Source organism: Setaria viridis, chromosome 9 (genome assembly GCF_005286985.2).
Source record: "Setaria viridis chromosome 9, Setaria_viridis_v4.0, whole genome shotgun sequence".
In the NCBI taxonomy this organism is placed as follows: domain Eukaryota; kingdom Viridiplantae; phylum Streptophyta; class Magnoliopsida; order Poales; family Poaceae; genus Setaria; species Setaria viridis.
The window spans coordinates 52911175-52927627 of NC_048271.2; the positions used below are offsets into that span (position 1 = coordinate 52911175).

The 16453-nt window shown below is 48.4% G+C and overlaps 2 protein-coding genes across 2 annotated transcripts; one reads left to right on the forward strand and one right to left on the reverse strand.

Annotated features, from left to right (window-relative positions):
* The first annotated feature begins 9740 nt into the window (after positions 1-9740).
* Positions 9741-11271, forward strand: LOC117837632 (uncharacterized). The gene is made up of 2 exons (XM_034717357.2): positions 9741-10138; positions 10266-11271. The coding sequence occupies exons 1-2, from the start codon at positions 9862-9864 to the stop codon at positions 11099-11101; spliced, it is 1113 nt and encodes a 370-aa protein (XP_034573248.1). The 5' UTR covers positions 9741-9861; the 3' UTR covers positions 11102-11271.
* Positions 11264-15276, reverse strand: LOC117837629 (uncharacterized). The gene is made up of 13 exons (XM_034717354.2): positions 14940-15276; positions 14174-14396; positions 13990-14059; positions 13704-13900; positions 13538-13613; positions 13207-13290; positions 13035-13114; positions 12828-12954; positions 12394-12453; positions 12233-12283; positions 11996-12154; positions 11767-11899; positions 11264-11660 (listed from the first exon to the last, which is right to left on the reverse strand). Exons 2-13 carry the CDS (start codon positions 14341-14343, stop codon positions 11491-11493), a joined length of 1377 nt encoding a protein of 458 aa, XP_034573245.1. The 5' UTR covers positions 14344-14396; positions 14940-15276; the 3' UTR covers positions 11264-11490.
* Between the last annotated feature and the right edge of the window lie 1177 nt (positions 15277-16453).

Genomic DNA, 16453 nt, shown 5'->3' on the forward strand with positions numbered 1-16453 from the left:
CACACACAGGGGAACCAGGACAAACAAAGCCGAAAAGGTAAAACAGACCCCTTGGAATGAGCGTGCGTGCCCAGTGCCCTCAAGGGAAAGGAAAAACTCACAAGGCTAGCTAGGCTGGTCACATCTAAAAGGATGTTCAGAAATAGATAAACATAAACGAGCAAGGCTTAATTAAAGAATTGATTTCACTTATCATGGTCATATGTGCACACTAGAAGAATGTTAGGGCTGTTATTAAGGTAGCTACTAGGGGTCCAACATGGTAATGAAAACTATATTTTTTTCGTAATGCCTGATAATAAGGTTAGAAGGTGAAACCGTTACATACATGTAATCCTAAAATACTCCAATAAAAAATTATTAACGAGGAAACATAAACCACTAGTATTGCAATTTAGAGTGCATGACCATGTACCAAATAAATAACCCTATATAAATGAGATAAAATCCAATTTGTCAAACCTATTATATTGCGTAGGGGTGGGCCTAAAGTAAAATTCGAGAGGGGACACAGCTTAAGAATAGCTAAATTTAAGAACCTTAACCATGGTGAAAGTTGTGCGATTATTTTTTCTTTGATTTTTTTGGGTGGGTGGGTGGGGGGGGGGGGCATATGGCCTTGCCGACCTAGCCTCTGCTATGGTGTGGTCGCTATGAACCTTACATCATCTTAGCTCGAACAAGTCAGAGTTGTTCTCCCAACAAGACCTATATATGTCGTCTCGGCAAATAGTATAGCTGTGGTGCACACGAACAATGACAATGTAGGAACTAGCCATGGATGATGTATTGCAAGCCGTGTGGTCATCGCAACCTGCACACATGTAACCGTGGGCAATGGTTGAGACTAAATAGTCCTAACTAGGTGGGGATCTAGAATGGCTAGGTTGCCAGCTTTAGTGGAAACACCTAAGATAAGATATATCTTTTTATTATTTGTTTTTTATTATTTGTTTCAAATTTAGTATTGTACAAATAATGGTGGTATTATAGTAGTACTGAGTAAAGTATTGTGCGCCGTAAAACCTAGGTAAAGCCTGAGCCAATGCAAGGAGAAGTAAGGCTAATCAAAACACGAAACAGGAGATGGTAAGGTAGATGGCCAACGCAAGCGTGGAGAAGCTAGAGGGGTTGTCGGTGTTTTATATCAGTCAACCTACCAAGAGGTATCCCGAGGTAGTAGATTGGTTGGTGGGGGATCATCGGACTTGGAACTTGAAGGTAAAAGTGAGGATACAAGATATAGATTTATACAGATTCAGGCCGCCAGAGTACCCTACGTCCTGTTTGGGATGTTGCATATTGCGCCCTGCGCTTGGGTGTTGTTTGGTGTTGAGAATTTGGTCCTATGTTGTGGTTCTCTGAGGTCTTCGTCTACCGATATAGGGACCCCTGACCTCCTTTATATACTCTAGGGGGCGAGATTACTAGTCGGTTACAAGGAGGAGTCCTAGTAGGATTACATGGTATAAGTCCTAGTAGGATTACAGAGGAATCCTAATAGGAGTCCGTCTTCTTCCTTTCTTGCGGGTACTGGGATCTATTCCCGACAAGCCCCCGAGCGCTTCATAGTCGAGTGTAGCAACCTTCGAGTACTTTTTAGATCCTCGCCGAGTAGTTTTGGTGCTCCTCGAGTATTTTATCTGACTGAATCTTCAAAGTTCCTCAAAGCTGCCATTAGGGTATGGTGTGCTCAAGACCTTGATCGTCCTGATTTTGTAATCTTCATTGTGATATGAAGGGTGGTGAAAGTCGCACTCCATATGGAGTAGCCCCCCAGGCTTAGGTTGAATCGAAGAATCAAACTGAGGGTCAATAAAATCTTGAATCTTCTTTCTTCGTCTTGAAAAAAATCAACTATTAGGTGTAGCTTATCAGCTCCCGAGCCTTGAAATGATTAAATAATCAATTCGAGGGTCTTTAGTCTTCATGCCAGTCGTCTTTTGAGTAGTTTTGCGACATCCAGCCCCCAAGCTTATGCGCCAGGTGAGTCGTAGAAGCCACGTTGAGTAGTTATTTGACGCTTAGTCCTCGAGCTTGGAAGTTATCTTAGCCATTGGAGATATTCCGAGCAGTAACTGGCGCTTTGCTCCTGAGCCTGGGAGCTAGCGAAGCCTTTGGAGGTACGCTGAGCGTCTCGGAGAGTTGTCGCCGAAGCTTGACCTGCAAATTGAGATGCATAAATTATGTAGCATATTTGTAGAATTTGGAACTATTAAATTTATTTAGTGATAAATATAATGTAAATATTGTGTGTCATGCTCTTGTTTCGACCATATTTTTCCCAACTAGTTAGCCTATTACATTTAGTCTCTCAGTCCCTATTTAGCTATTGCCCACTGCGTATGAGATCTTTGTCTCGTGTACGCGTACTGGCACTGCTGCTACGGAGATCTTTGTCTCGCATCCTAGCGTTTAGGCATGATAGAAGATTCAAGATTTTCACGAATTGAGACGTGTTCTGCTCGAGTAGATTAACAACTGCTAAGAGAAGACATTTAAAATAAGTAGTCAGCATTGCGATAAAAAGACTACACGATTGCACATAAAGAAGTCATTGAGATTTTTCTACCTTTTTAGCAAGGAGAGCGCATGTTGCCGCGCATAGGATTTGTGCCTCCTTAGGGTGTAGCCGTTGCGAGCCTCCAGCACTCAGTGCACCAAACATGTGGCAGTAGCCTTCGAAATTCGATGTACCAAGCCTGTTGGTGGAGCTTCCGAAACTCAGTGCACAAAACCCGTGGTTATAGCATCCGTAATTCGGTGTACCAAGCACATGGCTGTCCTAGGAATAATTGGCAAAGTGTAGCTCTGGAGGGTAATTTCCGTCGAGAAACGTACACAAAAAAGTACTCGGCACGTTGCCCTGCATGCGGAAAACAAGCCAGAAAAATTATAAAAAATAATTAAAAAAGTGACTTAGCTTGATTCGTGGATGATTGTCGACGAAGTCGTGGCGATCGTCGTGAAGCCGCGACGGTTGTTGATGAAGCTGACTAGTCGGAGTCGATTCCGACTAGTTGTTGATCATGTGGAACCCACTCTTGACTAGTTTGTAGTCGAGACGAGAAGTTTAGGTAGTCACTATTGTGTCGCTGAGCATTCCGGTGAAGCCAGCGCAATCATGCATACTGAAGTCTCACATGCATTTCTTGAGTACGTGTAGTGAAGAGCAACAGATCTCGTGATGTCCTTTCTGGTACGTGTATCGAAACTCCAAAAAGTAGGCTTGCATGGAGAGTACTCGAGTTGATAGTTTGCTCGATCCACGCACGAGCAGTAGATGGGATATTGATTGGCCTTCATTACTTCAGTATAGGATTCAGCAACTGGAGGTAATTAGATTAAGATGCATCGTCGGTGACTTTGACTCGGAGATGGAAAAATAATTCCGCCGGTATTTTTCCTTCTCACGGGCGCGGAGCAATAGCGGATCATCAGCCTTGAGTGACGTACGGAGCTACGGAGGATGATCAGCTATAGTAGTGCGACCAGTGCTGCAGCTTTTTGCATGGAGACGAGTCAACAACCGATTGATCTCCCGCAAGCTTCTCGTATCCGCTTCGAATTGGAACTCGGCAACTTGCTTCTCGTTGATTAGATTGATTTTGAAGATGAGGTCCTTCAAGCTCGCCTGGTGATCTCAACGATCACCCCTACTTGGCACACTAGATGTTGGTGTTTTATACCCATCAACCTACCGAGAGGTATCCCGAGGTAGTAGATTGGTTGGTGGGGGATCGTCGGACCTGGAACTCGAAGGTAAAAGCGAGGACACAAGACACGAATTTATACAGATTCGGACCGCCATAGTAGCGTAATACCCTACGTCCTGTTTGGGATGTTTTGGAGTCTTGTATATTGCGTCCTGTGCTTGGGTGTTGTTTGGTGTTGAGGATTTGGTCGGTTCTCTAAGATCTTCGCCTACCGATCTAGGGACTCCTGCCCTCCTTTATATACTCCAGGGAGCGGGATTACTAGTCGGTTACAAGGAGGAGTTTTTAGTCGGTTACAAGGAGGAGTTTTTGTAGGATTACATGGTATGAGTTCTAGTAGGATTTCAGATGAATTCTAGTAGGAGTCCATCCTTTCTTGTGGTGGGTATTGGGGATCTATCCCCGACAGGGTGAAGGAGAAGGTTCTTGGCCCACCATCGATAGCGGGGAAAGAACTGGAGCGCGGAAGCTGGATCATGAAACCGATGGTGTTGGATCATGCATTCCACTTTTTAGTTTCATGTCCACGTCATTTTCGGTGTATTCCACTAGTTTCATATGTTATAATATATTTACTTCATGTTCAAGTTGGCACTCTTCCTGCTTTGTACAATAATTATATGATTACCTAGACAAGCTTGTGCACAAATGATCTCTGGTTTCTTTTACCTCAGAAGTGGAATTGTGACGGCATTGGTAGGTACACGATGACATAAAAAAATACAGTAATAATATTACAGTGCAACTCCGTTCCGACTTCCGATTCAGTGCAACGCATCGAGCATCGGCAATCAACCGTGAGCATAAATCGCCATCTATACTGGTTGTAAACGAGTCGCGTGCCGCAGCTAGATCGCGTGTACCGAGGGCCAATTTGATAGGGCTCTATCTCCTAAAAACAGTTCTATCTATGGCTTCTTTGATGAAACCTCTGGTGAAGCCAGAACCATTTTGAAAAATATTTGATAGAACCGTTCCTCATGTATTATGATGGGTTAATTGGATATATGCCATTGCAAATATTCGAGTTTGGAGAACTACCATTAAAATTCGTCTATTTGAAACATGCCATTACAATTCATTGTGTTTCTTTAGATGTACCATTTTGTACGTATTTGATGCTCTTGACCCACGTGCTGGCTGTGGTATTTTTGTATGGACCAAAATGCCCTACCCCATCTCTACCGTTCACTCACTGACTCGTGGGCCCCAAGCACCGTCCCCTACCTCCTCCCTTTCTCCCGCAATCCGCATTCTTCCTCCAATGGCGCTCTTTCCCAGTCCCGCGCGTGCGCCGCCGCTGCCGTGCTCCATCCCAGCCCCTTGCGTTCGCCGCCGCCACGCTCCGTATCAGTGCCGCCCGTGCGCCGCCGCCGCGGCGCTCCGTCCCTCGCGTGCGCCGCTGCCGCCGCGCTCCGCCGCGGCCCTGCTCCCACCCGGCCTCGCCCGTGCGGCACCGCGGTCGCGCACTACCCCGGCCACGCTCATGGGCCACCGCCGTCGGAGCTTGCCTCCATGCCTTCTGTCGACCGCCACAAATCCCGCCACCCAGTTCAAGGCCTGGTCGAGTTGGCCGCCTCCCGCCGCAGCCCAGATGTCGATTGGAGGTGGACGCAGAGGAGGTCGGCGCGAGCTCTCCAATGTCGGCGGTCCATGGTGAAGGTGCGAAAGGGGGATGTGTTGGAAGGGGGCGCCGATGGTCGGGGCGGCGGAGGCAGAGGAGGTCGACGTGAGGTGGCTCGACCTCCAGCGCGGGATGAGGTCGAGCTCCATGGCGCGTGTGTGGAAGGAGGGGGAAGGGGAGATGGATGAAGACGTGCGTCGATGGTAGGGTGGCGGAGGCAGAGGAGGCCCGCGCTGGAGTGGGCTCAAGCTCCAGCGCCGGACTGCCGGCGACTTCATGGCGCGGGCGTTGAAGGAAGTTGGATCGGGAGAAACGGAGGATGGGGATGACGAGTGGGACCCGCATGTCGGTGAGTTTGAGAAAGAGATGAAGCAGGGGTATTTTGGGCTATACGTAAATACGATGCCCTGCGAGTGTGTCCAAGAGCATCAAATACGTACAAAATGGCACATGTCAAGCAAACAACGAATTGTAATGGCATATCTCCAAATAGACGAATTGTAATGGTAGTTCTCCGAACTTGGACATTTGCTATGGCATAATATCCAATTAACCCATTATGATGAATGGATCAATGATGTCAAAGTCCAGTACGCCATTATGTATTTGATTTGGTACTTAATAGAGTTTTTAGATTTTCCCTCAATTTATAATGTAATGTTTATAAAGCATGGACAAGTATCCTGCTGCAAAATCCACCCTTGGTGAAGGCATGATAGGCTGGGTCGATTTCCAGCATGGCATGCTGGTGTGCAACCTGCACGAGACGAATCCCATTGCACGTTACATCCCATTGCCTGATCCGTTGCCCGGAAACAAAGACAAACTACAAAGGGCACCCGGGACCATACACAAGGCGATATCGGGATCTCGTGTGCGTCAATGGTGTGCTCAAGCTTATCGAGATGGAGCACCATGTGGTGGTAACAACCCCAAAACCTAGGTCTTGTTTAGTTGCCAAAATTGGGAGTGTTAAAATTACTGTGCCGGCACCGCACACTGTAGCGTTTCGTTTGTATTTGTGAATTATTGTCTAAACATTGACTAATTAGGCTTAAAAGATTCGTCTCGCAAAGTACAACAAAACTGTGCAATTAGTTTTTAATTTCATCTACATTTAGTACTCCATGCATGTACCGCAAATTTGATGTGATGGAGAATCTTCTTTTTCATAGTGCTAAAGTTGGGAGTTGGGGGTAAACTAAACAAGACCCTAGTTTCCCCCCGGGTAAGGTCCATGATTCGCACTTGATCATGTCACGCCAGCGCAAAGAGCCCAACGCTGGAAACATGGGATGGTTGGAAGGCCGTGATGTGGAGTCGGACCGTTTCATCTGACGGCTGGGAGATGGGGCGTGTTCTTGATGGAGCTGACATCGTGTTTGACAATCCGGTGGATTTATCACTGCTGAGTGGACTGATGAAGGGCGACGCTGACGTTGGTAAGATAGCGTTCAAGGATCTGTACTCTGCTTTCCCAACCCTAAGCACAGATGGTGATGATATTCTCTACCTGGACTCCAGGACCAAGTTTAATGATCCGGATAGACGGATGGTTGCTCTTGACCTTGGGACCAAGAGAGTGAAGGCAATGGCGGGAGACTATTCTCTTGCAAAGCATTCTCCTTTGGTCAAAACTCTCGGTCCCTGTACAGTGCTCCACGTAACTACAGGTGATTAAATCTACCCATATTATGAATATGGTTTCTGCTTTATCCCAGTTTATGGCCTTACGAGTTTTAGTGATTTGTGCATGGTAGTACTGATATGCTCTCTGGTTTATCCCTGTTTTTTACTATGGCCTTATGAATTTTAGCCGTTGATGTATCAGCAGGCAAAGTCCCGGCTTCAGCTTGTGCCCGTATCGAACAGGAAGACAGCTCCACACGTCATCCAAACAATGCATCAGTAAGTATTGCGCACCACTTCTTATTTTAAAGAATTTGTGCCAACTAACTTTGTCTCCCTTCTGTTCATAGATCTGCGTGGGCCATCCTAGTTGCTGTGAATCTGATAACAAAAGCCCAAGGCAAGTTCCTTACTCTGTTTGGAACTCTGTTCTTAAAAACCGGAGCACCAATGATCTGGTTGATAACCTTTGTGTTTTTCTAATGCTATTTGCTAACTAGTTGTGCCTGATATTGGAGAATGTTATTTAATTGGACTTGCTGTTCCTCAGGCTTTTGGCTGAGAAAGTCAACCATGGACACAATGGAGCTCAGAATATCGTGCAAAATGATCATATTTCTGTGGTCAGGCCGTCTCAAACTATCCGGTATGTTGCATTCCATGCACCCTGTTTCCTATGCATCCATTTTCCCGTCATCATATAGCAAGGCTGATTAGAGTGTGCCATTATTCCAGCCAACACAACAGCGCTTCATAAAGCACTACATGCCCTGCTACCCTCAACCAAACAATCAGGTATACTGTATTCCATATGCCATCTTACTGGTTTGTTTTCCCATCATCATCCAGAAAGATTAATAGAATGTGCCATTCCAGCCATCTCAGCAGTACTTCAACAGGTGGGATGGATCCCTCGACCCTGGCTATGCACCGTCAGCGCCCCCTCATAAGCTGCCGGAATATTCCAATTATCAACCACTGTGGCAGCATTCACAACCATCGGAGCAGCAGGTGACTCGAAGCAGCGTGGTTAGACGTCCTGAGGTAAAAACATCTGAAGCTTGTGATATGCTGACATCTCCTCATTTAACCTGCAGTGGCAAAAAGTCTGCTTATTGGAATTTACTTCTGCAAGATATATGCTCTTGCCAGTAATTGCGTCACATGTGCCAAGCGCCTTTGCATTGTATCTTTTGAAAGTTAATTTGATCATGGCCACCACTTTTAAATAAGTCCAAAAGCAACTAAACCATTCAAAGTTTCAAACAATTTGATTAACATTTAAGTTCATTGTAACACAATCAGTAGTAAAGATGTGTCTGCTACGCTGGACCTTTTTATGTCCTGTTCCCTATGTCCTTACAATAAGCTGTCGCCTTTGTTTCCAGGTGTCACAGCCAGGCTTCAGTTATCATAAAAGGATCAGCTACCATGAGTACAAGTTTTAATATACAAAGAGCCAAACATTTTCACAACCATGAATGGCATGGAGCAATTTGGATGTGTTGAGCCACAGGGCAGGATAAACTTTATACTTGTCCATCGTGAAGTCAGAGCAATATCTAAATGCACATGTGTGTAACCCAATTCTACCGTAGGTATGAAAGGTGAAAATACTGAAAGAAACATGTATCAACACTTTGCATCTTTGGGCTACAAACAAATTGGCAAAGCTAAATATCCCTATTGCTCTACTGTTAGTCTGTTACCGCCACAGATGTACTGTAGTTCTATGGCATGGAATCACAATAGCAATTAGAAGTAAAATCAGGAGGGAAAACAAATGTTATCATACATCCAACAGGATATTCAATCAAAGTACTGTTAAAGTAACTGGGTCACAGTACAAGTTTTGCGATTACGAATAGCTCTAAGAATAGGCACAGAAGCAGGAATTTTCAGAGGCATAGAATATAGTTGCGTCTGCATGTACAGATAGATGCATGAAGAACCTAGTGTTTCATAACCATGAACGGCACAAGTAGAGCCGAGTGCATCTTAACCTAAGCTATAGAACAGTTGATATTTTATTCTTATTCTTGTTGTCTTCTAAATCAGGTACACATGGTTTGGATGAAACAAAAAGCAAGTTAGAAGCACACGTCTGAATCCAATTTTAATTATGCCGGAGGTACGGAAGCCAAAAATACCGAAGGCAAAATGTACGTCTTCGGACTGCAACTAAATTGCCAAACCTAATCATCGTATATTGTAAAACGGGTGGTTTTCTGTGCGGTTTGTTTGAAATGTTGTGGTAAACCTCTTCTTGATACTTAAATTTGCTCTATCCCTCCAAAATCCTCGCGGGATGCATATGCCCTTGCCTATGAATTTAGCGGTCTCTGTAATTTCTAGGCACTGAAGTCTCTCGGCCTGTGGCAATATCGAACAGGCCATGGATGGTCTTGAAAGTGAAAAAGGCAGCACGCTGCCTAATTTATATTGGGCCGAAACCTAAATTGGGCCGAAATACACAACTGGTGCATCCGTAGCGCGCGTGATGACGGTACAGTGGTACGGTGTCCCGTGTGCTGCCCGCCTTCGCGCCCCGAACGGCTCGCTCTCGTGTACGTGTGTAACATTTTCGAATGCACCGAAGCGACGAGAAGCCTGCCGCCCCAAGGCCAAAGCGATCACGGCGACCGACGAGAAGACGACGTGTGCGGCAGCGTGCCACCTCAGCCGGACACCCGTCGCCCCGCCACACGCCTCGATGGAACCGCCCCCTACACGCGTCCAAACCCCTCCTCCCCATAAAAACCCCGCGCGCCCCTAAACCCAACTCGATCAGCCGCTTTATTCTTCGCATCCCCGACCAAGCACGCGAGGTAGCGCACGACTGATAGAATTCGCTACGGCATTAGCGCGGCTGCCAAGCTTAAGCGATCGTCGATGGCGCGGTCGATGAGGCTCGCCGTCCCGGCGGCGCTGCTGCTGCTGCTGCTTCTGGCAGTGGCCGCGGTGGGCGAGGTGGCGGCGAAGACGACCGTCGAGGACGTGACGGAGCAGGGCGGCAAGGAGGAGGAGTCGTGGACGGGCTGGGCCAAGGACAAGATCACCGAGGGGCTCGGGCTCAAGCACCACCCCGACGTCGACGAGGAGGAGGCCGCGCGCAAGGCCGGCCACACCGCCAAGTCCGCGCGCGAGTCCGCCCAGCACGCCGCCTCCGGTAAGAAATCATAATTAATTAACTCAAGCCGCCGCCACCACCATTTTTCGTCTCGAAGCTGAGCTTGCCGCCGTGCCGGTGCTGACTGCTGACGACGCGCGCCGCCGTGTGTAACTGAATGTTGCAGAGGTAGGGAAGAAGGCGGGGGACGCCAAGGACGCGGCGGGGGATGCGGCGGCGGGCGCGTCGAGCAAGGCGGGCCATGCCAAGGACCAGGCGAAGGAGACGGTGAAGGGCGCGGCCGGCGAGGCGTCGAGCAAGGCGGGGTACGCCAAGGAGAAGACCAAGGAGGCGGCCGAGGCGGCGAGCCAGCGGGGCGCAGAGGCGCACGAGCGGTCGAAGCAGGGCAAGGCCAAGGTCGAGGAGAAGGCCAGGGAGAAGGCCGGGCAGGGATACGAGGGTGCCAAGGACATGGCCGGCAAGGCGCACGAGACGCTGCGGCAGACCACGGACGCTGCCGCGGAGAAGGCCGGCGCGGCCAAGGACGCCGCGTGGGAGACCACGGCCGCCGCCAAGGACAAGGCCGGCGCGGCCAAGGACGCCGCGGCGAATAAGGCCGGCGCGGCGGCGAATAAGGCCGGCGCGGCCAAGGACGCCGCGTGGGAGAAGACGGGCTCGGCCAAGGATGCGGCGGCGGACAAGGCCGGCGCGGCCAAGGACGCGGCGTGGGAGAAGGCGGAGGCGGCGGGCAAGAAGGCGCAGCAGTCGAAGGAGGCGGCCAAGGGGAAGGCCACGGAGAAGGCGGCGTCGGCCAAGGACGCGGCGTGGGAGACGGTGGAGGCGGCCAAGGAGAAGGCCAACGAGGGGTACGAGAAGGTGAAGGAGAAGGCGCGGGAGACGGCCGACACGGCCAAGGAGAGGATCGGGGAGGTGAAGGAGAAGGTCGCCGGCCCCGACACCGACAACAAGGGGAAGCACCGGAGGGCGGACGCGGACAAGTACCGGTCGGAGGACGAGCTGTGAGGAAGCCGGCCGGGGTTGGGATCAGTCATTGCAAGCCTTCTTCTAGGCATGTTGTTCCTGCTGTTCATGTTGTTTTCAGTGTGTTGCTCTAGTTTTTCACACGGTTCTGTACTCTTGTTCCAGCCATCGTGCTGTTCCTACTTTTGTATAATAATCTGATAATGTGCAGACATGCTTCTTTCACTTCAAAACTGGGATTGTTACACGACAACATAACCTTCTCGTATTATTACAAAGTGGCCTCCTTCCAAATCTAATTGAAAGAAAGCGACGACAGACTTAAGTTCCTCTTCAAACCTAATTGAAGAGGATGCAAACTACTTCTTTCTTCCGTCCAAAGTACATACAGAATGTGTCAGAGGTCACCTCCGGTTCTTGAACACATCTTTTCAGACAAGTAGCGGCGCTTCCAGCGCAGCGGCTGTCGGAGTGGCGGCGTCCTGCAGCCTTAGCGTGGAGGTGACCACCAGGGAGAGGAGGGCGAAGCAGGAGGGGATCAGGCCCGTCCCGTACCTGCTCACCGTGTTCAGTCCCCGCGTCTCGCCGCAGCTCATCGTGTCTGCCACAACAAAATAAAAAACCACGGTGTAAACACCCGATCCTTTTTGGCCAAAACACAAAGATTCGATCTTCTTTGACGCTGTTCTTGCTGATCTGAACGTTACCTTCGTACGATTCGAGGACGAACAGAGCGATCCCGCAGGAGATCTTGTCCAGGAAGCTGAGCGAGCCGTAGACGAACGCGCAGCCGTTGAGGTCCTCCCCTACCAGCGCGCTCTCCAGCCCAACCGTCGTGACCTGCTCAGTGCTCACAAGTCAGAACAGGCAAAAGCCTAAGCGAGCTTTTAGCAGATTTCGGCAGCCAAACCCGGCGTCAGGTAGGCGTGTGGTTACCATGAGGAGCGCGTTGGCAACGCCGATGACCATGGCGAGAGGGTACATGAGGTTGTGCATCTGGCTCGGGAGGACGAAGACCGCCACGCCGGAGATCACCCACAGCGTCGCGCCGACGGTCAGGAGGGACTTGAGGCGGCGGCTGTTCCACTTGATCTCCTGCATCGAATGCAGTTACAAGATGTGTGAGGCAAAGCAGAGAGCACGTTTGTAACGGGTTTTTGTGCAGTGTTGGACCTGAAGGACGATGGACACGACGAAGCTGCAGCAGAATATGATCGCTGGTATCTGCAGACAAAGATCAAAGTGGTGAGAAAAAGAGAAAGCAGAAGTATTTCTTAATACCTGTCGGTGCCTTGCTCAAAAGATTGAAGCAGAAAAGGGATAAAGAAACTCACTGTTGCTTTCGAGTATTCATTCATTCTCAAGTCTCTGGTGACGTAGAAAGCGATGAGCGACTGGAGGGGGGAAATGCATGTAAAAGATTAAATGCCAGAGATGATAATATGGTTTTAAGCATGGCCTCCATTCGAAAAAATGCTCATGACACAAGACACTGTGATTTTTTAAACATGGTTCATTTCAACAATGTAAACTGAGAAGCCAGCTTTATTATCTCCTTTAAAAATAGGCCAGGATTAAAGATTTGGTGCATTTGAAAAAGTCCTAGTTTAAAATTGCTAAATTAGGAATGAATGGACACTTCAAAAGGATATCTTAGTGACTAATGTTCGCATGGCAGGGATGCGCTGGTGATAGAGCATGCCATGCGCATTTTCATGCCAATTATAAACATAAAACTTTCTGATTGGACATGGTGCCATATGCCAACCTGAGAGACGTTTGTGATCAGTCTTGCAAGCATATACAGGAGAGCAACTTGGTAGTACAAGGTCTTCTTGAACCAGTATCCCCAGGAAATCCGAGCTTTCTTCTTGCAGTTAGATTCAGACTTCAAGCTGCAAAACCAAACATTCAGCATAAAAATAATCATACAGCATATATATCGTATTCCAATCTGAATGATCCATCAACATACGTCGGTTCCTTGGTTCCAATGTGAAAGACCACCAGGAAGCAGCATCCTAAGAAAATGGACAGATATGCTATCCACCGGTACTATAGGGTGAAGACATGAAGGGCAAATTAGTAACAAGAAGCATCTGCTTATATTTCTCTGATCTATAACTGCAAGTTTTTGCTTCTGTCACCTGAAGAACAATGTCTGAGCATTCTTTCGCCTTTATGACACCAAAGACAGCTAATGCAATCGCATACAAACCAAGATTCGCCACCTGTATGCATTATTGTGAGTATAGGACCCATGTGAAAGTTTGTTTAAAGGGGAACACAGATCTGATTGATCAATGGACATTAATAAATGAGTCCACACACTTCTAGCATATCAGTTTTAATAAGAAAGGGACAACAGGAAGAAGGTCCGTTTTTCATGTATAATAATAAGTTCTAGTTCGATTGCAGAACTCTAGTAAGAATAACTGCCAGCTATGTGTCTCCAAGATGAACATGCTACTCACTCACCATAGTAAATGCATTTCTGCAACTTGCTAAGGCTACACGGCTTGTTGGATTCAGTGTCATGCAGTTCACCATTGACCTGACCAAAGAAAATTCATCAGTGACAATTAGAGGTTCAGAGCCCAAATTTCAGGCAAAAAGTTCAGTCCAATTGCAAGAAGAATCTTACATGTGGGAAACTTGTGTGGCTGCCCAACCGATGTTGAACACCGCTGCGAAGAAACTATAACCGACTGTCCTCACGAGATATGAATCTGTCCCTAGAATGGTGCAGAGCAGGCAGCCACCGAATACTGAGGAGAAGGAAACTCCAACTAGGACTGATCCTCCAATGTGCCACAACTTAAAGCGGCCAAATCTGTCGATCTGATAATGTGATGCGTTATTCAGATTCAGAGATCAACTAGTAATGTATCATAATATGCAATAATGTTGAGTTTCAGCTCTGCTTATACCATCTCTCCTGCGAGGATCGTCATCAGCCCATCTGCAACCTGGCCTGAGAGCATCACAACTGCGGCATCTCTGCAGGAGGAATCGAAAGCTTTAAGTCAGCTGCTGTTAAAGTACTTTCTCCAGAAAAGAATGAAAGTGTCAACTGTCAATAGTGCGATGCTATCGGTAGAGATTCTGTTATACCTTGGAGCAAGGCCGATTTGCTGCAAGAAGAGCAGCAGGTACGTGAACCAGCAAGCCGAGGTGATGTCGTTGAGCATGTGCCCGACGCCGTAGGACAGTATCGGCCACCGTCCGAGAGGCTGAGCAACCTGTGCCTCGGCCATGACCCCATCATCCTTCGCCTCGGCCATGGTGAGTGCTGGCTGGTAGCCTTCGTGGCCTCTGAATGCCTTCAGCTACAATTCTGAATTTCGAGACAACTGAAACTGCATCAGAATTCAGAAAAAAAGGGGGAAACTGTCTCTGCGTCTTGTAAAGTGCAAAGCAAAAGTGTAACAACAGTTTGACAATGTCGCAGCCTTCTGTTCAATAGCAAACGAGTTGCTCAAAGACCAGGCTTTTTGGTATTGGCATTGCGTACAGACTGAAGAACAGAATAAGGGAAGGTGGTTCAGAGCAACAGCAAGAGACGAAACTCGGACAAAATCCACTCGGAGAGAAACACAAAGAAAACACAACAACGCAATATCCCCCAAGAAGAGCCGTCAGTAACAAAACCAACGGAACTGTACGCCTCACGCCGTAACTCCCAGCAAAAAGACAATCTAGTCTTCTTATCTCGATCGTCTCGAAAGAAACAGGTCACTAGGTCAGACCTTAGATCCTGAACACGTTGCGAGACAGCAACGCGCGCGCCGCGGCGGCGAAGAGAAGCGAGAGCAAGAGCGCACGCGATGGCGTAGAAAAGAAGAGAAGAAAGCGCGCGCGGTCGCGTGCGTGCACGTACCCTGAGGAGAGGGGAGCAGCGGTGATCGCTGATTGGCGAGCGCAGCACGGGACGGCCCGACGGGATCCGGCGGTGGAAGGGATTTATAGGCGGCGCGGCTATCTGCTCCCAACTGGACGAGCGTAGTGGGCGGTAGACGCCGCGGGGCATTGAAAGTTGAATCGAATCCTCCTTATTTTTCCCATGTCGTTTTCGATCCTCTTCCCCGTTCGGCGCTGGAAGAGAAAAGGCAGAAAGCGATCCGGCCTCCCGCACGTCCAGACGCCGGGCGGGGTTGCCTTTTTTGCGTGCGTGCGTGCGTACTGGAGATCCTTTCCGGTTCCGCTCCTCATCTGGCGTCGGAGCCTCGGACTCTGTAACGTCGCGGACATGGCATGCTTGCTTGATGCTTCCATTATCTTCCCCGCCCCGTCGGACTGGGACTCAGATTCGAGCGAGTTGCAACTTGCAAGATACTCCTACTGTTCAAATGTACGGTGAAGCATCCGACGCTAGGGCCTTCAGCGAGGCTGCCACTACCACTTACAGACGCGGCGGCGCAGTTCCGGCGATGGCCGGAGGCAGGGTTAGCGTTACTGTGTTATTACGGTGATCTTACTTTTCGTTTGGTGTCCTGCAGCCTGCTGCTGCTCTGTTGCTGGGTCAAGAAAATGATGTGAATCAAGGAACGAAAATCCTTCGTGAAAGTCATAGATTTGGGCAAATATCTCATGAAAGTCACCGCAGATTTGGTCGTTCCACGAAAGCAGGAGCGGTAGCCGCCGGGGCCTGAATCGTTAGGTGTCACTTCCCTTTTTTTTTTTTGAAACTTTAGCTTTCACTTCCCATTTACGAGCGCATTTTTGCCAGATCTCTCCCTAAAAAAAGGCTGTAAAGCTAACTACTGAAGTGCTGAGAATAGCAGGCACGGATTATTCTGTGCCATAGCTTTCATGTGATGTTGATATCCCCTAGTCTTTACTCTTTCGACCATGTGCCATGCGTCCATGCACCATTGTGCAGTAATTAACATCTTTGCGGCAATCTTGCAAATGCCATTGTTGATCCAACATAAAATCACCTTCTCGCAGAGAAAAAAATCGAATAGTTAATAGAACGAGTTGTCAGCAACATTGACCAAGTTGGCTGGGGACAGCCGTCCACATTATCCCTTTCCTTCATCAGCAAATGGAGACGGCATCCAAACTTCCAAAGGAAAGGACCAGCAAGACAGGGTCGGGAATTCCTACTAGTTATATACTTCACTTGCTATATTAGCAGCAGCATTATTTAAGGAAAGAAACATTAGCAGCCCATGGTATGCCTTTGACAAGGAGGGCAGGGGCTTAGCAGCCCATGGACTTCTGCAGCTGTTCTTTCCCTGGCTTCGACCTGCATATACCAACTAAAGGATCAGATACTCAGATCAGCATGAAAATATTGCTAGTTCATCATCATCATCTATTCCTGCCTCTGAAAATGATTGCTAAACAACCGATCAACATTTCACTATCTCAGCACCGTGCTTGTCATGT

Coding starts and splice junctions, on each gene's coding strand:
- LOC117837632 (XM_034717357.2), top strand. CDS start 9,862: ATGGCGCGGTCGATGAGGCTCGCCGTCCCGGCGGCGCTGCTGCTGCTG. Junction 10,139..10,265: donor CGCCCAGCACGCCGCCTCCG/GTAAGAAATCAT, acceptor TGAATGTTGCAG/AGGTAGGGAAGAAGGCGGGG.
- LOC117837629 (XM_034717354.2), bottom strand. CDS start 14,343: ATGGCCGAGGCGAAGGATGATGGGGTCATGGCCGAGGCACAGGTTGCT. Junction 13,291..13,537: donor GCAGAAATGCATTTACTATG/GTGAGTGAGTAG, acceptor TAATGCATACAG/GTGGCGAATCTTGGTTTGTA. Junction 11,661..11,766: donor CGTCCTCGAATCGTACGAAG/GTAACGTTCAGA, acceptor TTGTTGTGGCAG/ACACGATGAGCTGCGGCGAG.